This window comes from Pithys albifrons, chromosome 20 (assembly GCF_047495875.1).
Source record: "Pithys albifrons albifrons isolate INPA30051 chromosome 20, PitAlb_v1, whole genome shotgun sequence".
Lineage (NCBI taxonomy): Eukaryota > Metazoa > Chordata > Aves > Passeriformes > Thamnophilidae > Pithys > Pithys albifrons.
Genome location: NC_092477.1, coordinates 7135991 through 7162672, shown reverse-complemented (window position 1 = coordinate 7162672; position 26682 = coordinate 7135991). Strand labels below are relative to the sequence as shown.

The 26682-nt window shown below is 50.8% G+C and overlaps 1 protein-coding gene across 1 annotated transcript in view; it reads left to right on the top strand.

Annotated features, from left to right (window-relative positions):
- Nucleotides 1-23057: 23057 nt before the first annotated feature.
- Nucleotides 23058-26682, top strand: part of MEGF9 (multiple EGF like domains 9) — a 50271-nt gene continuing 46646 nt past the window's right edge. The window contains exon 1 of the mRNA XM_071574227.1: nucleotides 23058-23551. Within this exon, the coding sequence (XP_071430328.1) occupies nucleotides 23227-23551 (325 nt within the window). The 5' untranslated portion in view covers nucleotides 23058-23226. The remainder of the gene's footprint in view (nucleotides 23552-26682) is intronic.

Below are 26682 nucleotides of genomic sequence, written 5' to 3'. Positions count from 1 at the left end.
AATCTGCTTTAATTCAACCTCAGCTCAGTCCAGAGCCCAGAGGATGGAGCTGCATGTCCTGTGCAGGCAAGGCCAGATGATTTAATAGCTGCCTCCAGCTTTGAGAACTGTTATTAGACTTTGAATTTCAGAAAAACAACAATCCCAGGAAAATCAATGGAAACGCAATTTGCTGAATGGTTAAGATATAAGAGCCAATCCATATTTTGACCAGCACATTCACAAGCACTCCAAGCACTTTAAAAAGCTATCAATACTCCAACTTCAGAGCAGTGTCGACACAAAAGGAGAAGCAGCAGATTTAAACCCTGAGGTGCACGGGAGCCAGGAGTGCTCTGCTGCCACCTCCAGTGCACGGGTAAAAGCACACAAAGCCTGTACGTGCCTCAGCCCCTGGCAGATGCATTTTTGCAAGTTAGAGAAACTTTGCCAAGGGAGAGGATCCATTTGCATGCGATTTCCTTAATTTGACCTCCCTCAAAAGCAACTCCTGCTGCTACAACTGGAAACTGAGGTCTGATCAACTTGGGGCATTTCTTGCTTTCCAAATTTGGGCACTGTTCCCTTTGACCATGCAGGAGGAAGAGTGACAGGCCTGAAGAGACATCCCATAACAAACTCAACACCCCAGAGATCCACAGCAGCTCCTCTATTGCACAGGCAGCACTGAAATCCCACTGGGACACAGGTGGTTCTTTTGTGAGCTTCACTCATGGATCAACCAAACAAGGCAGCACAATCAATCACACACATGTTTAGACTGGAGCTTCACTCTCCAAAGCTCCCCGAGTTCATTCACAGGGCTCTGTCGTGCCCTGGGCACCACAAAGGCTCAGTGCTCTTTCACCGAGCAGGCAGGAGACAGCGGGCAGGACCTCTACACCCTGGCATCGAGATGTCAGCCAGAACTGGGAACAAAATAAAACAACCAACCGAGACTAATTGGTTCATTCCATCCCCTGCCAGGGATGTGGCAGCTTTCAGGAGCCATCACATCCCCCCAGGCTCGGGCTAATGCTGCACCACAGGAAGGCAGTGGCTGGAGGGACAAAATTCTCCTGGCTCCCTGGTCTGCAGGAGTCTTCCCAAGATTTGCACCCACCACAGCTTCAGAGCCTCACTGGAAAAAGCAATAAACTGAAATTCTACCAAGGAAATCAAACCAAATGAGCCCAGGGAGCAGGTATGGCTGCTGGGGTCCAGCCAGCCCTGGCATGAGCTACTCACCACTTATGTGGCACTGCTGCCAGCCCCCCATGTGCCACCCTTGGTTGAGAGGGCTCAACTCACCCATCAGGACCCCTTATTGCACTCAGAGCCCCCACTCCCCCGTCGTCCACATTCACACTGGAGCCAGGAGGATGCTCAGTGCCGCTGGCACACACTCTCTGCTAGGGCAGGACCACCCAGCCACGAGAGCTGCCTGGCCTGGCTGCTTTAATTCCTGCCCGGGGAGCAGATTGAGGCCAAGTTCTCATTACTGCAGATCATTAGCTGGACGGGAAAAGGCTTCCCCTTATCACTTTCCCACGTTGACACCAAAGAAGCTGCATCACTCTGCTCCCAATTGGAAGGTCTCCTGGTTCAGGTCGAGGTGAGCAGCTTCAGCCCAAGAGCATTAACTCTTTCTATGTTGATGCAACACCTTTTATTATTGCTGTTTCAGACACTAAGGACATCCCTCAGGACCCAAGCAACTGCTGGCCTCAGAGGACAGCCAAACAGCTTGAAAAAGCAGGAGCTGGACATGTTTCACTGGTACATATTTTCAGGACTGACACGGGTAAACCAGATCCAAAATCCCACCTGATAGGTGATTTCTGTCAAACAGGAGTCATGCCAGCTGCTACCTGGGACCCTGCCATCCCCTCTATCCTCCTTCACCAACAACCAGGGGGTTAAAATAACTGTTGGTAAAGCCTTGCTCAGTCTGCTCACAGGGCAGCCATCGGTGCCAGCATGACTGAGGGGCCAGCAGGGCAGGCAGAGGGAACAAAGAAGTTCAGGAATGCCTCAAGTTTGCATTTTCACCACCAATATAGTGTTTCTCATTCAGCAGCAAGGATTTTTATCAGTAAAGCAAACTAGGAAAGCTTTGCATGTTGATGAGAGCAGAGGCACAGGTAACAGAGCAGTGGCAGAAGCCATTACCACCCTCAGTGGCACCAACAACCACTGACTCAGAAATGTAAAACAGGGATGGGCATTCCCACAGGGGAGGCAAACTCCCCACAAACTCACAGCAAATCTCTGAGCCAGGCAGGAGAGTGCTCGATCCACTGGGCTGCACCTCTGCCCCCTTCCCGACATGTTTAACCTGAGCCCTTCATCGACCCACTCATTTTGAAGGGGGGCACATACCAACATCAGTGCACGTCATCCCAGTGTCACCCCAGCCAGGACACCCTCACACCAGTTTCCACAGTAAAATCACCCTCACTCTTACCCCAGACAATCCCACTGTGGGCAGGAATGGCTGAAATGGGGCTGCTGGAGGAACCCAGGATGCTTCACTCTGCGATCACTCAAAACAGGAGGTAAAACCCAGAGCTCCACCTCAGCTCAGCTGATGGCAGTTGACCTCTAATTACCACACCTGGCTTGACTCTTTCCTGATGAGCCCCTGCCCCTCCCTCTGTGCAGCAGCCTGGGGGGCTCTGTTTAACGCTGCCAGAGGAAATCTGATCCTCACCAGAGGATTCAGGATGCCCCTGACAGAGGCTTTGATCCCGTTTCTGACTGCTCTTCTCCTCTTGAAGGGCACCATGTCATTCCCTTATTGTCATCCCCCCAGCACAATCTGTTCTCCCTTCTCTCTCCCAAAATGCTACTATTTGTCTCGCAGGTATTTCCCATTCCTGCACCTCCCGCTCCTTCGGGCACAGCAGCTCCTCAGCCAGATTAGAGCACTCTCACGGTCTGTGCTGGAACTGCTTAGCCTCTGGCTGTATCCTGTGAACAATCTACCAGCTAATTAGTAATTAATTATTTGCACATCCCTAATGCTTCCTTTTCCAGGCCAGCAGAGCGTTTTACAAGCTTAAGGGAAGCAGAACTCATCACTCCCCAGAGCCAGTGAGGAGCCCAGCACGCCCACGGATGCCAAACTGCTCTGCTGCTCACATCAGCTGTTGGGACACCACAGCCTTGGGGCCTGAGCCCCGTCCTCGTGTGCACCATTCCCAATCCTGAGCTACAGACAGATTTCCTGTGTGCCAGCTTCATCCAATAAGCAGCCACATCCACCAGAATACAGCAGTAACCCCTCTCCTTTTCTTCTCCCCTTAAATGAACGTAAACATTACAATCTTTTTGAACCACAACTTCGGTATTGAACATCACAATTTAGGGGTCTAAACACCACTGAGAAGCACATGAAAGGCCTGAACCCCCTGCCTGCTCCTCTCTGCTCTCAGGGCTGCAGGGGGGACATGGAAGACCCTCCAGACCAGCAGCAACACTGGCATCCTGGCTGCAGAAACTTGTTACTCCCTCAGCCCTCGTAAAAAAGAGGAAAAAATTAAGAATTGCTTTGCCAGATGGCTGTAGACCAGCAGCGAGCTGTCAAAAAACCCTAACAAAATAAGAAGACACCTCTCTCTGCTTTTCCCCATAGGACTGAAGCATACCTGGGTTTCCACTTTGATAACACCAGAAACCTTATCCCTACAGGGAGAAACAATATTAACTTTGCAGGAGTTGAATGCAGGCCCATCATGCTCAATTCCTCTGTGCTTCCTTTTATTTATTTAGAAGTCAGCCTTTCTCAGTAAGTCCAACACAGACATTTTCAGGGTTGTACATGGGGTGCCCACATAGATATTTGCTGGACCAAGGACTACTGCCCCTTCTCTTGGGCACTTCAGGTGGGCAAAACTCAGGGACCACCCCCCAGAAGTCGATAAGCTACAACTGTTGTGAATCTACTCCAGAAAAGCTATTTCTGTTATTTCAAAGATTAAACACCCCAGGCACTCTGGTTTCAGGGGCCTGTGGCACTGAGGGCTCTCTCTGCCTCAGCCCCTTTGCCACAGGGGTAAATCCCTGTGGACCAGCCTATTACATGCTGGTGGTCACCTTAGTAGCCCACACTCAACAATGCCACCAGAGAAAATGTGTCATCTGTCCCCTAGGCTGGAAACAGCAGCTTTCCTCAGACTCAGCCCCTGCATCACACACCTCCCAAACACAACCATTCCCCACAGCACACAGAGCTCATTCCACCACAACTGCATGGCCTTACCTGGGACAGTAAAGTTATCCTCTACCTGGCACACACCTCAAAGAAGAGAGGAAAGCAGCTCTACCTGCAGCAAAGATATCTCCTGGAACTGCTCCCACCCCCCCTCAACACAGCCCCTTCTCATCACCAAACGATGTCCAGCTGGGGCTGACTCTAATCATAAACACCTGTGCCAGGGCAGGGGCACAGGGCTCTGCTTCCACCTGGCTTCCACTGGCTCCTGCTGCAGCTGTTGCAGGAGCCCACAGGTCATCATGGAATCACAGAGTCGTGAATGATCTCGAGTTGGAAGGGATCCATAAGGGTCATTGAGTTCAACTCTCTGCAGGAATACCTAACACTAACCCAAATATCAGCACACTCCCTGTTGTCCTCAAGCTTGGGTGCTTTGAGCTACAGCTGCCAGTTCATACTGGGAGGGGGCCAGAGTCCCAGTCTGTGCTGGGGTATGGCCAGGGGATCCTGTTTGTCCTGTTCCCTTCAGGTCAGGGGAGACATTCCCCTGCGTTATTTGGACACATTTACACATCAGTAAAGAAGTTTCCACAGAAAACTAGAGCTTGTGCTGGGCTTAGCAGAGAACCATAAGGTTTTATCCAACGCTGTTGTTCCTCTGTCTCTATTTTTGAAGGGAACCAAATTAGGATTAGCCAGAGATAGGAGATCCTGAAGCCAGATCTCCTCCTACACCTGCACTAAAGGTGAGTGGGAAAGAAGACACCACTGCTGCTTCCTGTCCCATTACAAACCATTACCTCCAGCACAGACCACAGTGGGCCCAACATACCTGCCAGATTTCTTTTTCCTAGATTTTTTGAGTCTTTATGGGCCAGGCTGACTCAAGAAGTATCATCCAAATCTCCCTGTCCCAAGTTTCCTCTTTTTCTCTGCTTTCTGGCCTCAGCCCACCTTGCCCACATCAAGCAGATGGTGCCCTGAGCCTCATGCTGGAAGTGCTGTTGGCCCAAATGAAGCATAACACGCTGAGTTGTCCCTAACAAAGGGGTCCTCTGTTTGGCTTTCCCGGGAGGATTATTATAGCCAGAGTTTATTTTGGCTCGGGTCCAAAACATGCATTAGTGTGCCTCATCCTGTACATTTCTGTATAGAGCTCCAGTGAGGGTGGGGGGCTTACAGGCGCCAGGCCAGGCTGGAGGAAAGTTTTTCAAGAGTTGGAAGTCTTCTTCCCATACACACGCTGCTCAGAGAAATGGGCCCAGGGCATCCTCATGTGCTGGAGAAGGTCCAGACTGGCCCCACACGTGCCCATCCTTGTTCAGTTTGCTGTGGGTTGGTGGTTAGTGCCAGGGACAGGGTCAAGGGGCTGCCCCACAGCCCCAGCTGTGCTTCTGGGCTGTGCAATGAGTCATTTTGGTTTCTCAGAGTGGAATAATGATGCTGAATTCCCATCATAAATGTTTCAGGATGTAATGAAAAAAGCAACAGGTTCCCACTATGCTGGGAGGATGAATCTGCAGTGGTTGAAGGAGTGTTCCCACTCCCAGTGCACAGAGCTGCTGTGGAAATGTGTGTCCACACCAGGTGCTGTCCCTCACTCCACACATGAGCTTCCCTGAGGATGATGCCACCTCTTCCCTGCAAACCTCACTGGTACATCTCTCACCCAGGTCAGGAAAAGCCCTTAAACTGCATTTTGGAGCCTCAAAAGAAACACCAGCAGGGCACTGGGCAGCAGCCCCGGGTCAGGTGCTGGGACACCCACTGCCCCTGCACTGGGGACACAGGTGCTGCCACTGCCTCCCTCGTGTGAGCAGTTCACTTGCTGTGCTTTTGGCACATCGTTTGCTGAATTGTAAACGTCAAAGCAGACTGCATCTGCTCTCTGTGCCGTGCTGTAATTAGGAAATAATATTATTAAACCCACTTCCCATCTCAGCTTTCTTTTCATCTCCCCTCCTTCTCGTTGTTCCTCTATTCTCTCCCTTGCAGCCCGTGGCCTTTGGGCTGAATGCTGATGAGCTGTTGTTTGGTCTAATCTGCAGCCCTTGTTAACTGGGTTGTTAACACAGTTTCGAACCATCTGCTCTGTGTTGGCTCCCCCAAGTTCTGCCTCAAAGCCGGTTCAGCCCCTCTGTATCAGAGCTCATTGCTCTGATATCAGAGGTTATTGCTCTTTTCTACTGCAGATGCTCATGGGCTCAGGTTCCACCACCCAAGCTGAAACCCTGCTCTGCCCAAATCTACGTGGTTTGCTGTACTGCTCTGATTTTTTTGTAATTCACTACATAGAGGCATTGTGTGTGTGTGTGTGTATACAAATATATATATGTATATATATACACACCTAGCCATGTATCCTTCCCCACAATTAGTTGTTTCCACTAGGAGCATGGCCAGAGCTTGCAGCCACCAGGATGCTTTCCTATGAGGAAAGGCTGAAAGAATTAGGATCGTTCAGCCTGGAGAAGAGAAGGCTCTGGGGTGGCCTAGTTGTGGCCTTCCAGTACCTGAAGGGTGCTGATAAGAAACATGGAGAGGACTATTCATATGTGCATGGAGTGACAGGACAAAGGCTGAATGGCTTCAAACTGACTGAGAGTATATTTAGATTAGATATTAGGAAGAAATTCTTCCCTGTGAGGGTGGGCAGGCCCTGGCACAGGTTGCTCAGAGAAGCTGTGGCTGCCCCATCCCTGGAAGTGTCCAAGTCCAGGTTGGATGGTGCTTGGAGCAGCCTGGTCTGGTGGAAAGTGTCCCTGCCAATGGCAGGGGATTGGAACAATATGATCTTTAAGGTCTTTTCCAACCCATACCAGTCTGTAATTCTCTGATTTCTCCTGGGCCATTCACTTCCAGCCAAGACATTCAAGTGCCAACACTGGATGAGGGTGTTTACCAGCACACTTTGCACAACAAGGATTTTACCTTCATTTCATCCATCTTACTGTCAAATTTCAAATCTAAAGTGTGGGCACAACAGCCACAAATACACCTCTCTCTGCTGGGGGAGTTGAGTGGGAAGAAGCAGATGGAAGCTGGATTGGAATGGGGCTGCAGGAAGGGACAGGAATAGTTGGGTGGCCCAAGAGCAGAGATGCCAAGTGGAGTTACTGGGCCAGGGAAGTGGAGTCTCCTCTCTGCCAGGAAAGGCATGACTCACACATCTGTAATAAATGCTTAGAGCTTGATGGGTGGCTGTAGGAACTGAGCATTATTTGCCCATGGCACTCCGGAGTGTGCCAAGATGCCATTTCAACCCCAGTGCAAAGGCACAGCCCCTGTGCACACACTCTGCAGCACATCAGTGACACCCCAGCTTCGTGTTATCCCACCTTGAGCTCCTCTGAGTGCTGGGGAGGGAAGACAGCTACAGATTGCTGCTGGAGAAGCAGCTAGAAGGGATCTGACACCTGTTAGCCAGAGCACATCTGGAGTGGGAGAGCACCATTCCCTCAGGTCAAAGGCCAGATGCTGGGCTGGTTCACACTGGCTCCTTCCCAGGGACTGAGCAGGGCACACTCCATCCAGCAGATTATTCAGGTTATGTTTTGAATTTCTCTCTCATTTTAGTATCATTTTAGCCTAGGAGTAGAAGGAAAGATCTAGAAGTTGAGGTTACTTTCAAAGTCAAGTTAGCAGTAACATAAAAGAGTAACAAAACACTTGTACCATTTTCCTACCTAATTTTGTCCTTTTGTTGAGCACTGTGTTTTGGGCTGGATAAGAACCTCTGTCTCTTCAGAGTGTACCATCAGCTCCCATAGCTGGTACCAGGATCTGGAGCTGCAGACAGCAATTTGCCAAGAATAATGATGCCTTGGAACCTAAGAACTTGCAGACAATAATGCTCTTTTACATGCTAATAGATGAGATCGTTCTTCAAATGCCTGACATTTATAGCAGTGTAATATCTCTGGTGGAAAGCATGCCAGGGATAGACTCAACTTCCCAAAGCAAGTGCTGGGGAAGGAAAGGGATGGAACAGGAATTAATATACCAGATTTGTGACTGAAATTCACTGTAGGCTTCCTCCAGCTGCTGCCTTTTCCTTCCTGTATTTCAAAAGCAATGACTGCCCTGGAAGGTAATTCACACAAAACCCCCTAAACAAAGCAGTGTAAATAGAGCAGGGAACGGAGATGGGCTGTAAATCAGCATCATCCACCTGGAAGCTTTGCTGGCTGGTATCCAAATGAAAAATCAGAGCCAGGCCTCAGCAGCTCTGCTTAATATCAGAGAGACAATAGGCAGGAATGTCTGCCTGGAGATGTTTGCTTGAAATGGATGAATTATTAATAAACTTATTGTTATTTATTATTGTTCTTAAACATCTTGTCTTAGTGCACATGTTAAGATGGATTTCAGTCTTTCCTTATTATGCCTAACAAATATTTATGTCCAGATGTGAAGTGGGAATGGTAAATTCCAACTAGAGATGCCTGGAGGAAATTTGTGTATATGGGGCAGCAGGAAAGGATCATGAATGTGTGTTTCTCTTTGCATCCCTGCCTACCTGAGGATTAAAGTTGTTTGCTTGCATCAAGCATCTTTCCAATGGCCAGCTAATCTGTAATATTGTTGAAAAACCTACAAGGAGAAGACATGAAGCAACCCCAAGGTGAGATGCATTGGTGGGGAGAAGGCAGAGAGCAGAGCTGGCATTTGACTCAAAACTCCAGGTGACTTCTTGCCTAAGTTGGGTCCTCCCGTGCATTCAAACAACCTCTCTGCTGCATTCCAAACGGAGAGGAACAGCAAGCCTTACATTTTTGCTGCTAGTTCTTGGCTGAGACAGGAGTGGGAGTGTTGCCATGATGTCTACTAAATAAATATGTGCTACTGCTGCTCTCGTTTGTCTGTACAGTTTTGGAGGAGATGCAGATGGCCCTTTAAATACTTGCAATGCCTGCAACTTTTCCAAAGTGGTTGTTCCCCCCTCCTTTTTTCCAAGCTACTTGGCTCACTACAGTAATTAATATTATCTAATGGGGTGAAAAGCAAAGCAAAGCCTTCATATTTGAGATTATTCACACAAACAAAAATGTAAACAGCTGTCTGAGAGAGAAGGAGAAGCAAGCTCTGAGGCAGGACCCTGCAGAAATGAGCTGCCTGGAGCTGTACAAAAGCCTGTGCCAGGGTGTTCAGTGCCCACTGGGTACAGTCAAATAGCAGAGATGCTGTGAAGCCACATCCTCAACAGAGAGGGGGGGCACTGGCAGCCCCAAGGGAGTCTTATTCCCTATAGCATCTCAATTCACACAAAACCATCTCCTCTCCAATGCCAGGACTTAGCACCATGTTCATCCAAATGGCTCAGTCTGACTGGCAAACCTCAAGGACTCAGGGTAACACAAGGAGAAAAATATCCCCCCAGGAACTGAAGCCACTTTGGTTCAGATCTGTTCCTAGACAATGGGGAGCAGGATCACAGAGCTGGGTGATTTCAGCCGACAGGGACAGGATCACAGGGGGCAGGTCATTAGCTGGGCTGTGCACTGGCAGGTGGCTCTGGTCAAAGCCAGCCCTGAGAGAGGCCCCAGCAGAAGTGTCCCTGTTGCAGGAATAGCTCTGTAATGAACGGGGCTGCAAGCTGATGCATTGTACCCTTTTGGAGGAGGCATTAGCTTTTAAAGTGAGCAGATAACCTCAAGAGGAGTTAATGAAGCATTTCCCTTTGTGTTCCCTTGCCTTTCCCCCTTTCCTTGCCCTTTGGGTACAGGAACCTGCTCCTGCCATTCTGTATTCTTCATCCTGACTTTGCTCAGATTTTGAAACGGGGCTTTTCCTCCCATGGTGTTTATAAAGACTGTTATTTTTTTCCAAGGGATTTAACAACATAAGTTTCTGCTTCTGAGGCTCAGGAAAGAAAAAATCTGTGGTGCTGTTTGGCTGGTGCCTCTTTCCTGTGGGGCTCTTTGCAGGGGATGGGGATGGGAACAACGGGCTGGGGAGGGCAGAGGAGGAGAAGGTAACCACAGGGAGAGAGCTCCAAAGAGCTGGGAAACAACATGCAACCCTGTATGTGGTGGAGGAAAATATATTAGGGAGTGCTGGAAATACTGACTGCTAGCAGAGGATGTTGGATTTACCCAGAAACTTGTGGCTAGACTGTGGCTCTGGGTGAATTAATGAATATATGCACTGCTAGGGGCTGGAAGGAGCCTGTTCCTGCAGAAAGGGGGGATTTCTCCCTGGCCCTGTATGTTTGAGAAGGATGGTGCTGTTCTTTGGCCCATAAACAGCCCATGACAGTGACAGTGCTGCCACCCATCCAAGGTCTTGGTGCCTCATGAACTCTGAAGAATAAAGTAGCTCAGGTGGCCTCTCATAACGGGTGAATTTCATTGTATCTCAGTCTTCTGAGGGCAAACTCTCAGTGGCAGAGCTAGAGAATTTCAGCACAATGCTCTGTTGGCTCTGGTCATCCACCTTCTCCGTGTCTGCCCAACAGAGCAGTTGGGTATCTGAGATCTGACAAGGACTTTTCTTCCAGCCAGAAGGGACTTTGGAAAGTTTCAAAATTCTCTGCAAGGGGCTGGAAAAAATATTTCTTGCTCAGTCAAACAGATTTTGATAATTAAAAACATTTTTGTTTTCATGGTGATTTATTTCATATTCTAAAATTAGATCTTATAAATTGTTTCAAAATGGAAAAACTCAGGATAACTCATTCCAAAAGTTTGGGAAGGGGTTGTTGTGACTCTGTGGGAGCAATGTGTTTCTCTTTCTATCCCTGACATGTTTCTGTGAAATGGCCACGACCTTTTGATGTTTTCATTTCCCATTGCCCAACAGAATGGTGACTCTGTGGAAGTGGCTTTTCCAAGCACCTGCACCGAGAGCTGAATTTGTGCTGTTTCCAGGAGGTACAGGCGAGATGCTGTGGGCACCATCACCATGGATATTCCTTGCATAGAGAAGTCATGCATCACAGGGAATGCACTTTATATAACTCCCTGGCTGAGGGAATATTTCCCAACTTTATGTTAGAGCCACTGAGCAAATCTCTTGGCTGCACAGAAGCAACTGTGTAGTTCAAAGCTGGGGAGGGGAAGCTCAGATCAAACTTAGGCAGCACAAGGAGCCAAACTGCAGCCAAAATACTGTTCAGATCCTCAAAAACATTCCAGTACTCCAGTAGCTGTCAGGTTGGAGCCTCCTGTTTGCTCTCTGGCACCCATAAGAGAGTCTGCGAGGTCATTCCTAAGTGCAAAGCTGATGCTTGCAGGATTCAAGCAGGTCAAGCCCACTGAGGCTGTAGGTGAGGAAGACAATCCCAGGAGTTGATTTCCTGCCTTCTTGCCCATTATGCAGTTGCTGATGAGGCTCTGGGTTGCTGAGTGCTGCCAGTGCTGAGTGATGCACGGGGCCCTGCATGTGCTGGGGTGCTCTCCCAGCATCTCTGCAGGCTCTCCATGGCTCTGCCTCGACCTCTGGCTCAGCAGTGCAGTCCTACATGGCCATCCTTCCCTGCTGCTCATATTTGTGCTGTGAGTAATCTGCCCCTGTGCCTCCCTCATGGGTCATGGAGCCTCTTGGGCCGACCAGAACAGGGTCAGAAATTTCTGTTGCCTTCACAGCTCCAGCTTGATGGCTCCCTGTTGGGTTCAGGCTGAAGTGAGCCAGGATTTGGGCTGTCATCTCCCTGGAGCGCAGCAGTGTGTTGTGGATACTGCTCTAGCAAATGGTTTTGAAATAAAAAAAGAGCTGATTAACCCTATTCTAGGACAGTCTGTGTGGCTGACAGTGTGTTGTCTGTGGGCAACGTCTGTGCCAAAACGATGCCATATAACAAGCTCTAACGCTAAGACTAAACTCACATATGAAAAACCCCAAAGCTATTTAGCTGGTAGCTCCTGGTCATTCCTCAGGCAGAGTCCCTTTGTCACTGGTGTGGTGGCTGCTGTCTCACACTGTCCAGGCTGCTCCTGGAGAGCTCATTCCAGGGACGCCTCTGGGCTGATCTCACCTGCAGGTACCAGAGATCTCATGGGGGCAGGGATTAGGGAAATGCTACCTCTGAGAACTTTGACAAATAAATCCTCTAGATCTCTTTGTAAGGCTGAAAAGTCCCCCACCCCTTCATTTTTGGAGGCCAGGAAATGCAGCACAGACAAGTATTGTTGATCTAGAGGATGGCCTCTCCTTAGAGCCCAGTGCTGGAATTTCTGCACAGAGAGGGAGGACATCTCTGGAGCTGAACTGCCTCACTGCACTCCTGGTGAAACACCTGGACAAGCTCTCCTGGCTGATTGTAGGACTTGGGCATGCAGCCAACAAATCTGCAGCCTTTGAATTCAACACTCCTCTCTGCCCCCAATGTCAACAAGAGCTTTGTTCACCTCTGGACAGCTGAATTTCCACTATATAAATCCAGCCCCCTTCTACACAGGCATGGGGAACTATCAGTACTGGTTTCCTACTGCATCAGAGCAAAATTACCACTGCTCCACCCTGGAACCCGTGTGGTTAATCCCAGTTCTGAGTCTGCAGGTGGGAAGCATGTTGGGTTCCCAGGACAATGTGTTTCCTCTGGTGGCCATGGCACTTTTCACCTTTCTCCTCACACCTTCAAGATGTATTTCTTATACGTGATGGACACAACAAGGAAATACATTACCAAGGCAATGGAAAATCCAGGCCCTATATGACAGATTTCATCTCCAGCAGGACTCGAAGGGAATGAAGGGAGGGGAGTGAAAAACATTATTATTGAATTCATTACTATTGAATTCAGTAAGACCTACATGATACTGGTGGTGGAGGGTTGAGTTCCCCACACCACTGACCCTGGCAATAATTTTTCATCCTGTAGGGATTTTGTGTCTGTTCTGCATTAGTGGGAGGGTTTTGTGGGCAGCCATGCACAGTCCCAGTGGGATGCTCTGCACGGCATCGGCTGAGCTGTGAGGGGAGGCTGCTACTCTGGGGAGCCCAGCAGTAAATCCACAGGTCCTGGCACTGCCATTCCATGGGGCTACACCAGCGCAGCACTGGGAACAAGGGCACTGTCCAGAGCATGCCTGCCCAGCATTACACTGGCTTTAACTTCTGAACTTTGTGAAGGGCCTTGAGGGGAAGCCATATGAGGAGTGGCTGAGGTCACTTTGTCTGCCCAGCCTGCAGAAGAAGAGACTGAGGGGAGACCTCATTGCAGTTACAACTTCCTCAAGACAAGGAGAGGAGGGGCAGACACTGGTCTCTCCTTTCTGGTGACCAGGGACAGGACTCCAGGGAATGGCCTGGAATTGTGTCAGTGCAGAGTTAGTTTGGATCTGAGGAAAAGGTTCTTCCCCCAAAGGGTGGTTGGACACTGAAAAAGCTCCCCAGGGCAGTGGTTACAGCACCAAGGCTACCAGAGCCCAAGAAGTGTTTGGATGACACTCTCAGGCACATGGTGTGACTCTTGGGGATGGTCCTGTGCATGGCCAAGAGGTGAACTTGATGACCCTTGTGGGTCCCTTCCAACTTAGGACAAGTCTGTCATTCTGTGAACCTAACCCTGTAAAAACCAGGAGTGGGAATGTTAGGTAATCCATTATCCTTGTAGCCATCCTAGATTCTGTGGTGGGATTCTGGTGGCAGCTGTGTGTTGCTTGGGGCTCAGAAAGGAGAGAGAAGTGTCCGTGCCACACAGGGCCAGTCTGCTGGGTACCTGCTTGCTGGCCACGCAGCTTCTTCTGGACCGGGGATGCAATTCCCACCCCCTGAGCCCTCGGTAGCAGATGGGCACCATTGCCCTGTCGTGCCACACTAACAGGACCTTCCCCCTGTCCGGGACGTGCTGTCACATCGTTCCAGAGCCGCATTCCCCGCAGACCGCGGAGCTCTGGGTGCGGGCAGAGCCACTCCGGCGGCGGCAGATGTTGCGCAGCTGGACGGGCTGCGTGGAGCAACACTGACATGCCGCGGCCGGCGGCTGCATCCCCGCCTGCCTCCACTGCCCTCCCCGGCCCAGCCTCACCAGGGGATGGACCCAGGCCAAGGCTCTCATTGCTTCCCAAAAATGTAGCTATTTCCCAGGGGGGAAAATCATCCCGGCTGGTAACCTTCCTCCCACAAAAGCAGTGTTTGCCACAGAGAAATCACCTGCTGGTTAAAGAGGAGGGAATTGATGGCACAAGCATTTTTCTCCAGCATGTTATTAAAATTTCTTTAAAACTGTCCCAATACTGCTTGCAAGCGATGGTGCTGCAGCTCAGAGGATGCTGACAGACAGCTGTTCCCAGATGGAAACTTGTGTGTTTATGCCATAACTCCAATGCTGAACTAGAAAAGGAGAAGACTGGGAGAAGAGTTTAAGATATTTGAGCTCCCAGGAGCTCTGGCTGTGATGCTGGCAGCTACACTGCTCAGAAGAGCCTGGCCCCACCAGCTGCCCATGCTGAAAATCTGTCCCTTTTATGAGGTCTGATCCATTTGGAAACCTGGCCAGGGAAAATGGCATGAGGTTGGGGCTTCCCTGGCTGCCAGCCCTGCTGCCCAGCTCTGTCACTTTGCTGCCTGACACATGGTCAAAGTAATGTGAGCTCATGGGGCACCTGGGCACTCTCTGCTCTGCAACGGTCTTCAGACTTTACCCCAGCCACAGATGGATGTCTGCCACCCTTGAGCACCAAAACCCAGGAGTGGTGATGACAAGGAATGGGACAAAAGGGGAAATAGGGAAATAGTAACATCTGATGCAAGAAGGACTTGAGTGGGGCTGGAGTGGAGCACCAGCTTAATGGAAGCTTCCTGACAATGTGTGATGTTTTAGCCAAAAGACTGAATAAGAGACTTGAATGTGTGGGAGTGGAAACAGTGAGTAGGAGCTGGGAGAGGGTTTAACCTTTCTAAGGAACTGGGGAGACTGATTCAGGAATTTTGCTTCTAGTTTAGGTGTCTGCATTTAAGAGAGAGTGTTGGAGAGTGTTGAAAAGAGCTACAGAAATGATTGAAAGACTGGAGAAACAGCTTTACAGGAGGGAGAGCTTAAAAACCTCCATCTGTTTGCATTATTAAAAAAAGAGGTTGAGAGGTGACTTAATGACAGTGCATAAATACCTTCACAGAGAGAAAAGAATGGGCATTGCAGGTTCTGTAGTCTAGCAGGGGGAAAACCACGGATGGCTGGAAGCAAAAGCCAGATGAAGTCAAAATGGAAATTAATCACCTTCATTGTTTAAAAAAACCCCAACAAGTCAAATACTTTGGAACAAATCCAAAGGGAAATGGTGTTTCTTTCATTCTTAATGTCTGAAAATGAAGACTGGGGGGGGATTTATGAAAGAGTTATGTTAGCTAAGGCACAAGTTAGCACTAAATGGCTTAATGAGGAGATTGGGTTAAAATGATTGTATGGGTACACTCAGCATAGGAGTGGCATCCACAGAGATGCACTAGCACTTATATTTGGGCTTATCCACTAGGCTTCTGAGCAGGACTAACAAAGAATGTTAAGTCAGGAGCAAGGATTTATTGAAGAAAAGAAAGGGAAAAAAATGATCATGGTGTTGATTTTCCTTATTGGCTTTTAAGAAAAAAAAACAGAGACAAGGAATAGGAACCTCCTTGACCCAGACACCTGCAGGCACAGATCAGCTGGCCAGGTATGGCCCGTCAGAATAACCCTCTGGAAGTGACTGGAGTAGCTGTCCTGAATTAATGACATCAATTTAAGAGGTGGTTTAGCTGCACTAACATACTGCCAATGACAGCCTGGAGGCCCAGCTGAGTGCAAACGCCAACTCTGGCTGTCAGAGGGTGGGATTTTCCCTACCCTGGGTGCACATCTGGTCCTTTGTTCTGGACAATGGGAAGGCCCTTCCTCTGCACTCCCGCTCTTGCTGCCGTGCCTGGCCCTGTTCCCACTGGCTCAGCACAGCCTGCTCCCAGGCTCCTCACTCCCACCCGCTCCTGACAGCTGGCAGCAGTTGGGCACAACTGGATTTTGGGATGTGGTGGGGCCTGGTTGTGGCTTCCCCCTGCAGTGAAGAAGCTCAGCCCCAAGCACTTGATGGAGAAGCAGAAATAGGTATTTGTTGGCTGATGAATTGTCCAGGGTCAGAGCTGAAACAGCCCCTCAACGTCTCACCTTTCCCTGTGTGAATATCAAGGACTTTCTGTCCCCTTTTCACACAGAGCCTTTCCTGAATTGTGCAGGGGGTAGAAGGTTTGGCAGCTGAACTGGTCAAATGCTGACAACATCTTGTCCCAAACACTGTGCTTAGTTAGGCTTCAGTCCAGCCTGATCCCCAGTCCAGCCGCATCCATCAGCCCCTCCACTTGTGCAGTGCTGCAGCACCAGTCCCTGATGGAATCAGGATGAGCCTCAGCCTTGCTGGAGCCTCCTGGGGATTCAGTTAAACAAACACACGTATAGAATCAAACACCTTGAGTGTTTTGGGAGGAAGGTGGGCTCTGGGAAGAACACCTGGCTCAGTGTGGGCAGTCCCCCACATTAGGTAACACGGGAATAACTGTCTTATTTGGACAGACCCCCAATCCCTCATTCCCTCCCACTGCATGTCCCAGGCAGTAACCTGCTTTCAATATCCAGTGAAAAAAACCCAGTGAAAGTGAGTGAAAGGCGAAATGTCTGTCTGTGGCAGAAAGCAAGAGATTGAAAGTGTAACCAGTGCTTTAGGGTGGGTAATAGCAGGAGATTTGTGAAACGGATCTGGAAGAAAAGCCCTTTTTCAAAGGAATTGTATAATCCCTGGTAGCTCAGTGTCTCGCACTCAAGGACTTGCCTTCACGATCTGCCATCAGAGGAGAGGATTTGCTGCTCTCTTCTGTGGATGAGCACTACAGAAACCCTTCCCACACCGCTTTTCTAAATCTCCTTTGAAGGGATGCTCCTCTGCTCCTACTGAGTGTCAGGGTTGTCTCTGTTTTGTGACCCACATTTGCAGAAATAGTCAGAAATAAAAAGGGGAGCAGAAAACACCTGCCTCAGAGTTGACGCCCCTCAAAGACCCAGTGTTCCCTGAGCCAGGGGCTGGGGAGAGGGGTCCAGGGCAATGCTGGGGGCTACACTGGGCAGAAAACATGCAGAGGCTTGTTTCAGGCTGTGTTGGAGACAAGAAAAAAGATTTAGGTGTGAGACAAGGTGTGCATGGTGGAGAGAGAACTGGTCGGGGTGTGTGACAAGGACAATATGTGTATGTCTGGTGTGGGAAAATGTGTGTGGGGCTGTGTGTCCTGTCTGGGATGGAGACTGAGTGTGTGAGAGAGGGAAATGGGAAAGAAAATCTGCTTGTGGGAGACCGAAGCAGCTGCAGGAGTGTTTGCTTCCAGCCATACTGAGCTCCCTGGGTCAGCTGACAGGCACCTTATGCCAGACCTGCTCTGGGGCTGCACCTCCAGGCAGGGACCTGCCCCAGTGCTCCTGCCCCACTTGCACATCCATGGGGTGCTTGGCTGCAGGCAGAGCTCTTTTGGCAGTAACAAGGCTGGAAAGGGTTTCAGTGAAAGTGATCTTTATTGGCGAGTGCATTTATCCTGAAATCAAACCATTTTGTGGGAACATGTAGGAAACTATTGATGGGAAAAATAATCTGAACCATTCATTTTGACCTTCAGAGGATAATTTTTTTCCAAAGCATTTCATTTCAGCAAATTGCTCAGTTTAGTTTTGACATTACCACTCAAATTGATTTCATTTTAATTTTCCTCGTGGGGGAGCTGCTGGTTCCTGGGCTGTGCCTTGGCAGGCACTGGCAATGCTGGGCTCCAGCAGCACCCACAGCACCCTCCTCTGCTGCTGCCCTTCCAGTCACACAGCAAAGGCAATCCTTCCCCAACGACACATTTCCCCAGCAAATTAGGGATGGACAATAGGATTTGGAGATGAAAATACATCTGAAAGTGCCACAATTGCACATGAATGGGAAATTGCACTTTCTGAGCAATCTGAGTCAGCAGTGCAGAGCCTGACCCTCCCTGCTTGGACCTTCTGATCCAGCCTCGTGGAGAGCAGTGATAAACATATACACTGGCCAATTTATTTGGTCTTTTGCATCTGTGTGCAAATGTGCATGTTTTCACATTTTTTATGTGAAAAGGAGCTTAGCTTTACATTTTTATGACCTTGACATGCTTAAACTGCTCTTTAAGTGGATGCAGAACTGGGACCTGTTAGCAGGGCACATACCTGCACCATGTCCTGCTCCTCCTGCCAGCAAGAGAAGGAGGTCTGGCTGCTAATTGCATTTATTTGAGATGACAACAGCCCTGTGCCAACACCAGGTTTGTCTGTGCTTGCAGTAGGAGTGGCAGCAACTGCAGCACATGGTGTTTTGCAGCCCCGTTGGCCAAGGATGGGACTTTTCTGCTGCCCGGGAAATTGCAAGAAGGACAACAAACATTTGTTGTTTCATTGTTGCAGTTGCTTTGTGCAGATAAAAAAGGTGTGTGAGGCTGTGAGGAGGCTCATGGCCATGCAAAGGGATGCCCTGGGATCTGAGGTCCCTCCTGGGTGGATTTGCAGGGAGCTGGAGGGATGTGTGCTCAGGGCTCAGCACCGTGGGGACAGGGGGCTCTGGGACTCACCTTTAAAGCAACATCATTATTTCAGAGACATATACGGGGTAAATTCTCCATGAGCACAGTGTATGAGGGAAATGAACCCAACGATGAAGAGATTTGTTGCTTATGGAGGATCAGCGATGCTGCAGATGCTCTTCCCACACAAGAGGTGAGGCTCCAGGCCTCTGCCCACCCAGCCCTGCCACCAGCAGCCACAGGCCTGCAGAGACAATTCCCCAGGCTCCATTTATAATTCACTCGCTTTCATTTATATTCAAATCAGTGGATAAATGGAGGCAAAGCGTGCGCTTCTGCTCAGGCAAGGCTGCCGTTCCAGAGCAACCACATAGAAGGTGTTTTATTTTTAAAATAGATGAAGAAAGAGATGGAGACACAGAGTTCTGCACTCTAACTGTCATTTTCTTGTTGCTGATGTTGCTCTGGTCATGAAAACAGAAAAATTCATAAAAATTATTTGTCTCCATGCTGTTTACTTGGCTCCAGCAGTGAAAATAAAGCCATGGCTTCTGCTTGTGTTTTAAGTCAGTTCCTACGTCTTGTGCCTGGGTTTTTAGAGATGCCCCTGAGAATTTTGAATCCCAACCTCTCTTTGTTTGATGATTTAAACAAATGATAAATATGTGTGTGAAATAAAGAAAATATTCACAGAGGAAGTGCAGCCTAAAGAATATATTGATATCCCCTGAGTCAGGGAGAGCCTGACAGGGCTCTGCAAAGGGATTGGAGGGCACTCTGCTCAGGGGCCAGTCCTGCAAAGACCCACTGAGTTGGGCTCTTAATGAAGGTGGAAAGGTTTCCCATCATGTGTGCAGCTCAGACTCACAGGCTGTGTGTCTTGATAAAGCACGTGGGATCTCATTTTCAACCCTGTGCATTTAGAGCGGAATTTTGCCCTAAAAGACGATCCTGACGTGCTTAAAGGTGACAGTGCCCTTTTGCAGAGTGATTTTTAAGCAGCCATATGCTGACACCTATATGTGTTGGAGCAGGCTGGACTTTGCCTTGTGCCTCAGTCCCCGAGGCAGAGTTGTGCTGCCTCATCCTTTCTGGGCTCTGCCAAACCCAGAGCACGCAGGACTGTCAAAACCCACTTAATACACATTGACTTAATGGGAGTTGTGCAGCAAAATGCTGCTGGGTGCTTTGAATGCCAGATCTGTGGAGAGGATTCATTACTCCTGCATTGCAATTAATGATAATTAAAAAAAAAAAGAAGTTTTTGTATCAAGAGTTATGCTGGATGTCAGAATTAACATCTCATTGAATTATCAAAGCTTTCAAGCAGTGGGTGGTGGAGAGTGGCTTGGGGCTTGCAAATAGGTCAGAGAAAGAGCTGGTTGCTAAATATCTGATGGAAACTTTCCACTGGGGAAGAAAATCTTGCTGATTTGATGGAATAGGAACAATTCTGGGGAGGATGTCGATTCCTCTAAAACTTATGAAAGAAGCAGGCATGGAGGCTGGGCTGCCTGTGTGCAGCCTGGGATCTGTGTCAGCCCTTCGTGTTCCTCGGGGACTCATCCTGCTCAGACGTGCTTTTCTCACTTTTTTATTGCTAAGAGAGAACGTAAAAAGAAAGGAAGTGTGAACATTTTGGTGGCGTGGTGCCAGCACAGGTCTGCTCTGTGCCCTTGGTATCCCTGGCTGAATGCCCTTGAAAGCAGCCAGCAGTTTTCCAGGTGCATGGATTTTTGGGTTCAGCCAGGGAGGGATGGTTTGGGCCCGGTGCTCAGAGCTGCGAAGCACTTGCAACTCTATCTGACATCAACAGGGGGAGCGGCAGGTCCTGCGGAACTGTCCCTGCGCGGGGCCTGGGACACGCGGCCCCTTTGCCCAGCATCCTCCATCCCCTTAACTCAGCATCCTCCACCCCCTTTGCCCAGCATCTCCCATAGCCTTTCTCCAGCCTTTGACCCTGCCCTTGCCAGTCACACTGATGTCTGTGGGGCTTGCAGTGTTTTCCACTAAGGTTCAGCCTTTGTGTTTTCCTCCCCTGCTGCCACCAGGATGTGGCATTACTATGAAGGGTCTGGGCTGTGTGTACCCACAATGTGGTAAAGGCAGTAAATTTTATTGTTGTGGGGTTTTGTAATTATTCTCATGATAAGCCAGCACTGAAATAATTCATCTGGGCAGAAGAAGAGCCTCTGGGTTTGTTCGTGATCCCACGTCCAAGTGGTGTCCAGTCCTCTTTCACGGGTCCTGCTGCGATAAGGATGCCCAAGGATGTCTGGCTCCAGAAGTGTCCTGTCTCACTCCTATGTGAGGCTGACAGCACAGGGCCACCTGAGGATAAAGAGATGAAAGGCTGTGACATGTTTAACTTTCCTCCCAAGCAGAAAGGAAGAATTTAATACTTTGGGAACCAGATGAGCAGATCTGGCAGCCTGAGCTGTGCAGGCCCTCATGGGGAGCAGCCCTGAGCCAGGAGCTGGGCTCAGGGTCCATCCTTTGGCTGCCGAGGCTTCACAGCTCTTACTTAAAACTGAGGAATTTCTTTGTTCCAGACAACTCTTTCCTTAATAGTTTCTCTGCTTGGCTTCTTCTTCCCATTCCCACAGACAATAACCTTGTGTGAAGTGCTGGAGGAGGCACTTGATCAGCACACCCTCCTGCCTCCCTGCCAGTTGTACTCCCCCTGATCAGAGGGACCCTCTGGTCCCCTGGGGAGCGACAGGCTGACGGCGATTATGAAAAGCAGATCTCAGAAGGGTTTGTCTCCGTGGGGGAAATGGCACAGCTGAGCTGCTGGGGAATAATAATTATATTATTATGCAGGAATAAAGTCCCATTTATTCTTGAGAAGAGGATGGGTAGGGGGGAAGAGCAGTGAGTGACTGCAGAATAATTATCCCATAGTAACTATGCTGGGCTTGTAGCATTTCCCCCTAAATACAGTGCTAGAGAAGGACTGGCAGCCTAGAGCAGGAGGTGAGTGAAGGTGGGGCTGTCTAATGCCAAAGAGACACTTGTCAGCATTCACCGGCTCCTGCAGGAACGAAAGATGATGCAAACGCTCACCTGGCAGTGCCACACACCTGCAGGGCAGGGCTGGGTAGCCAAGAACCCAGTGCCCTGCACCTTCCCACAGCGGGATGTGCAGGGACGCTGCTGCCCACCCGGCTGCCTCCAGCCCACCCAGCTGCTCCAGCACACCCCAGCGAGCAGCCACGTGCCTTTGTGTTGATCAGAGCAGAGTTTTCCCACCGCGCAGGGCTGGCAGTGCTCTCCTGCCTCTTGCTGCAACACACGTGAACCAGCGCTCACCCAGTTGGGTCCCGTCAATAATTAATATCTGTGTCACTGTGCTTCCTCGCCCCGCCGCGCTGGCGATCGCTCCTGCGGGACGGGGGGATTTATCCAAGGTCACTGCGGGGTGGGGGGTCCCGCAGGTGTCATTGTCCTCATGGCTGGTGGGCTGGGGGGTCCCGCAGGTATCACTGTCCTTACAGCTGGTCAGACAGGGGGGCGCGCAGGTGTCATTGTCCCCACAGCTGGTCAGATGGGGGGGTCGTGCAGGTGTCATTGTCCCCACAGCTGGTCAGATGGGGGGGTCGTGCAGGTATCATTGTCCTTACAGCTGGTCAGATCGGGGGTCGCGCAGGTGTCATTGTCCCCACGGCTGGTCAGATAGGGGGGTCGCGCAGGTATCATTGTCCTCATGGCTGGTCAGGGTGGAGGGGCCCGCAGGTGTCATTGTCCTCACGGGTGGTCCCCGGGGCCACCCCTGCTGGGTGGGGAGCAGCTCCAGCCCCGGAGATGAGCAGCACAAAGGGCGATGGCACACCCTTAGGCCCGGCGATAGGGGCGACGGGCAGGGGGTGCAGGTGGGGTCGTGCCGAGGGGGCGGTGACACCTCGCGACTCGCCGGAGCCCTGCGGGGACCTGCGGCGGAGCATCATCGCTCGGGCTGGGATGGACACGCTTTGTGTGTGTCCTCGTGCGATTCCCGGCGCCTTCTCCGTTGCTTTCCAAAACTGAGGAACGGAGAGGAACGAGAGGATTTAATTTTTAATAAAATATTTTTAAAAAAATGCAATAAAATATTTTTAAAACAATAAATATTAAAAAAATTAAAATGGATGCTTTAAAATAGAGGATATATATATTTATGTGTATATATACACTAAAGCAAGGTGTGCGGCTGCCGCGCCCGCGGGGGCTCTGTGGGGGTCCCTCACAATGCCGCCCCCTCCCTTCCTCGCCCCGCCCCTCCGCCCGCCCTCGGCGCACTCTGATTGGCTGATCCGTGCCGTCAGGTGGGGCGGGCACGGCGCTGATTGGTCGCAGCGGCGCGGGGGCGGGGCGGGCGCGGCGCTGTCAGCCGGGGCGCGGCGCGGCGGGAGCGCCGGAGGGGCGCGGGGAGCGGCGGGGCATGGCCGGCTGAGGCGGCGGGAGGAGCCGCCGCCCCGGCGCCGCCGCCGCTGCCGCTCCGGGCCCCTCGCCCCGCGTCAAATGAATGAGTGGATGGCGGAGCCCCGCGCCGCACCATGAGGCGCTGGCCGAGCACCGCGCTCGCCCTGCTGTGCCTCGCCGCCCTCCTGGCCGCCTCCGCTCTGCCTCCCAGCGCCGCGCCGCCCGCGGAGCCCGGCAGCGGCAGCGGCGGCCCCGCTGAGGGCAGCCCGGGCACGCCGCGGCCCCGCAGCACCATCGCCGCGCCCGCACGGGGCAGCCCCGCACCGCCGCCACCGCCGGAGGAGGTGCGGGAGGAGGAGGAGGAGGAGGAGGCGGCGGCGGCGGCGGCGGTGGCGGAGGAGGAAGAAGAGGAGAAGGAGGAAGAGGTGGAGGAGGAGGTGGCGGGCAGCGGCCCCGCAGGTGAGCGGCCCACGCGTGTCTGGGGTGGGGGTGTCAGTGGGGAGTGAGACGGGGCTGCGCCGCATCCTCCGCCCGGCGGACAAAGGGCGGCCGGGGCCGGGGCGGCGGCTCCCCAGGTCCCTCTGTCTGCGGGGGCGGGAGGGGCGACCCCCGCGGGCTGCGACACCCGGAGCATCTCACGGCCCAGCCCGGTGTGCTCGGCCAGCGCTGGGTGCGGGGGTGCCGACCCCGGGCTGGGGTCTGGCGGGGCGGGTGTGCCAAGCCCGTGCCGTGCCGTGCCGTGCCGGGGGTGTTACAGGTGCTACTGGTGGTTTTCCGGGGCAGGGGGGACAGGTGCTGTCCGGGCTGCCCGAAGCATCCATCACGGCAGCGGTCCCCGGGGTGCACCGTGTTCCGCGGGGAGGAGATGAAGGCACGTCCTTCCCGGCGCCGTTGCATCGGGGCAGTGTCCGACAGGGTGGGCGCTGGCCTTGAGCATCCCCAGGTGGGACTTTGGAGGTCAAGTTGCTTTGTGAGCATCGAGGCTTCCCGGTGTCCCACCTCCACGTGCCGGCAGCAGGGAGAGCAGGGTTAGCAGTGACTTGGCGTCTCTGGAGAGCCCTTGTTCTTACCTTTGTCAGAAGGTGTATTGGCAGCTCAGGCAGTGCTGGGGAGAGCCCACGTTCCTGTGATACCTGATGGGCGTGTGAGGGCAGAAAAGACCCAATGGTTTTTCTGTGCTGGGAGAGATCTCAGCAGGTCTCATCCTGACCCTGTCGTGGTCAGGGGCTTATACAGAACTGAGGAAGGTGCTGTGGCAATGGGAATAAATGGAATTGTCAGCCAAGAGTGTGAGGAGGGGAGGGATGGACAGGATGGCTGTGCTGTCAGGTCAAACTCTCACTGGGTGTAACACTGGTCACTCCCAGGGAGATGGAAACACTGATGCTCTTCAAAGCCGAGACTCCAGTTTACCTAAAGATTAAGTAAACAAAACTCTGCTGGAGTCCATGGATGGAGCTTTGGCCACTTTACCGGAGAACTTGGCTTCACTCTGCATTTCCAAAGCTTTATGTACAGACACATGGAAATACTATAGCACTGATCCTTTCCTGTTTTGTGTTTATTTTTTTCTCTTTGCCTGGAAGATGTTTGGTTTAAGTGTGTTAGGCTTCCTCTGATGTGAAAGGGGAATGCATTCTGCTGTTCTGGTAGCTTCAGCAGTCTGAACAAGTGGTTTAATCAACTTGTTTTATTTGGCTAGAAATAAAGTCAGCTGAAGATCTGGAGTTGCTTGTTTTCAGACTTTAATTCTCTTTTTTCCATTGAGGTTTCTGTCTTTGCTTTTTCTGAAAGAAACAGAATGGCTTAAGATTAGGAATTGCTGATAAAGGTAGGATGGGTTGAATGTTCTTAAAGCAAAAGGCATTTGCTCTGTTGTGCCATGATCAAACTGAATTGACTGAACAACTCACTGGCATGTGCAGTGTGACCCTCTGGGTGCCAAACAGGGGGATGCAGGTGCTCACCCAACAATTCCTTGAGCACATTTCCTTCTCTGACCTCCTGTGTTGTTTTCCATCAGTATCAGGTGCCATCGTCTCTACCACCCCTGGGCTCCAGTGGCTTTATCAAGAGCATTGCTCGTATGGGCCAAGTGACAAGTTCATTGCAAGGCATGAGGTGACTGGTTTAGCAGTGGCTTTGGGATGCTCCCAGATGTCCATGTGGGATGCTCACATTACATCCTTTGTCTTTTGCCATAGGAGCTGTCAGGGATACAAGTTGGGGGGATTTTGTGTCTAATCCCTGTGCTGCCAGGGGCCACCCTCACCTCTGTGTTTCAGTTCTCACTTGCTAAATGGGATAATTGAGGATGAGCACTCCTCTCTGCCATCCCTGGGTGTGCTGAAGCCTGTATTGTGGAGGCCAGCATCACTCTTTGAAGTTTTAAAGTGCTAATTATTAATGGCTACAGCTGCTTGATCTCAAAATTGCTCTCTGATGCCTTTATGCTGTGTTGGTGGCCAGAGTAGGAATGCATGGGCAGATCATGTCTTCTCCAACAGGCCAGTTTGTTAGTCCTGAGGATGACAGTTCAGATTAGCCCTGGGCTGAGGAGGGATTGCCCCTGGGGAAGCAGCATCCCCCTGTGAGATGTGTGAGCTCGTGGAGGTGCTGTGGGTGGGTGGTACAGCTGGAGTCTGTGTGGGAGCTGGTCTCAGTGGGTTTTGTGGGGCTTCTCTGTGCTGCCATGGCTGCTTTGACACTGGAATCCTGTGCAGAGGTTTGCTCAGAAAGGGCATTAAAGCATGGAAGGTACAGCAAAGCCAGTGAACAAAGTGGGTTTAGCTGAAACCCTCCTTTTGCTTTAATTCAAGCATGTTTTCAACATTACTTTTCCGATTCAATAGGTAATTAATGCATTATATGCTCTGTTGCATGAAACAAATGGGCCTTTTCTCATGCACATTATTAGAACAGCTTCCCTTAATGCCCACGGTGTTATCACTGATGGGTGTGTGAGTCCTCACTGTCAGTGTTGTTCAGCACTACCAAGATTTCAAGTCTGACTACTATTCATTTCTCATTCCAATTTAAGAAGCACTTCTGCTTTCACTGAGCTGCCTGTTTGCTCCTCTATCCTCCCCTTCCCTCTCCCAGTTTCATGATGTTTATTTTTCTTTCCAAGCCTGTGATCATGTTAAAATCCCGGATTTTTTTAAGAGAAGCAAATTGCTAATCCTCATGTTTGTGGAGACAAGGTTAGAAGTATCCCCTGCGTTATCGCCAAAGCCTCCAACACCCGCCGTGGAGACTCTGCCTTCTTCCTTTTATCCACAATAGTCTTGTTTTAAGCAGGAGCTGGAGCTTTGCTGGGGAGGCTGTTCTGGGGGTGGCTGCTGCTCGGGTGGATGCTTGTGTTGGAGCAGAGATGCAGCTGCTGTGGCCAGTGTAGTCCTGGTTGGACTTTGCCTGCCTAAAGAACAAAACTGCTTTATTCCACCCATTTCTGTGGGGTGGTGTTGAACAATATGGGTCTCTTAAAAGGACATTTTGCTCTGACTCTTTTCCAGCCCCATGCACAGCTGATGGGTGGGCTGAAAACCCAAATCTGCTTTCACAGCCTCGCTGTGTCTATGCTGTGCTGG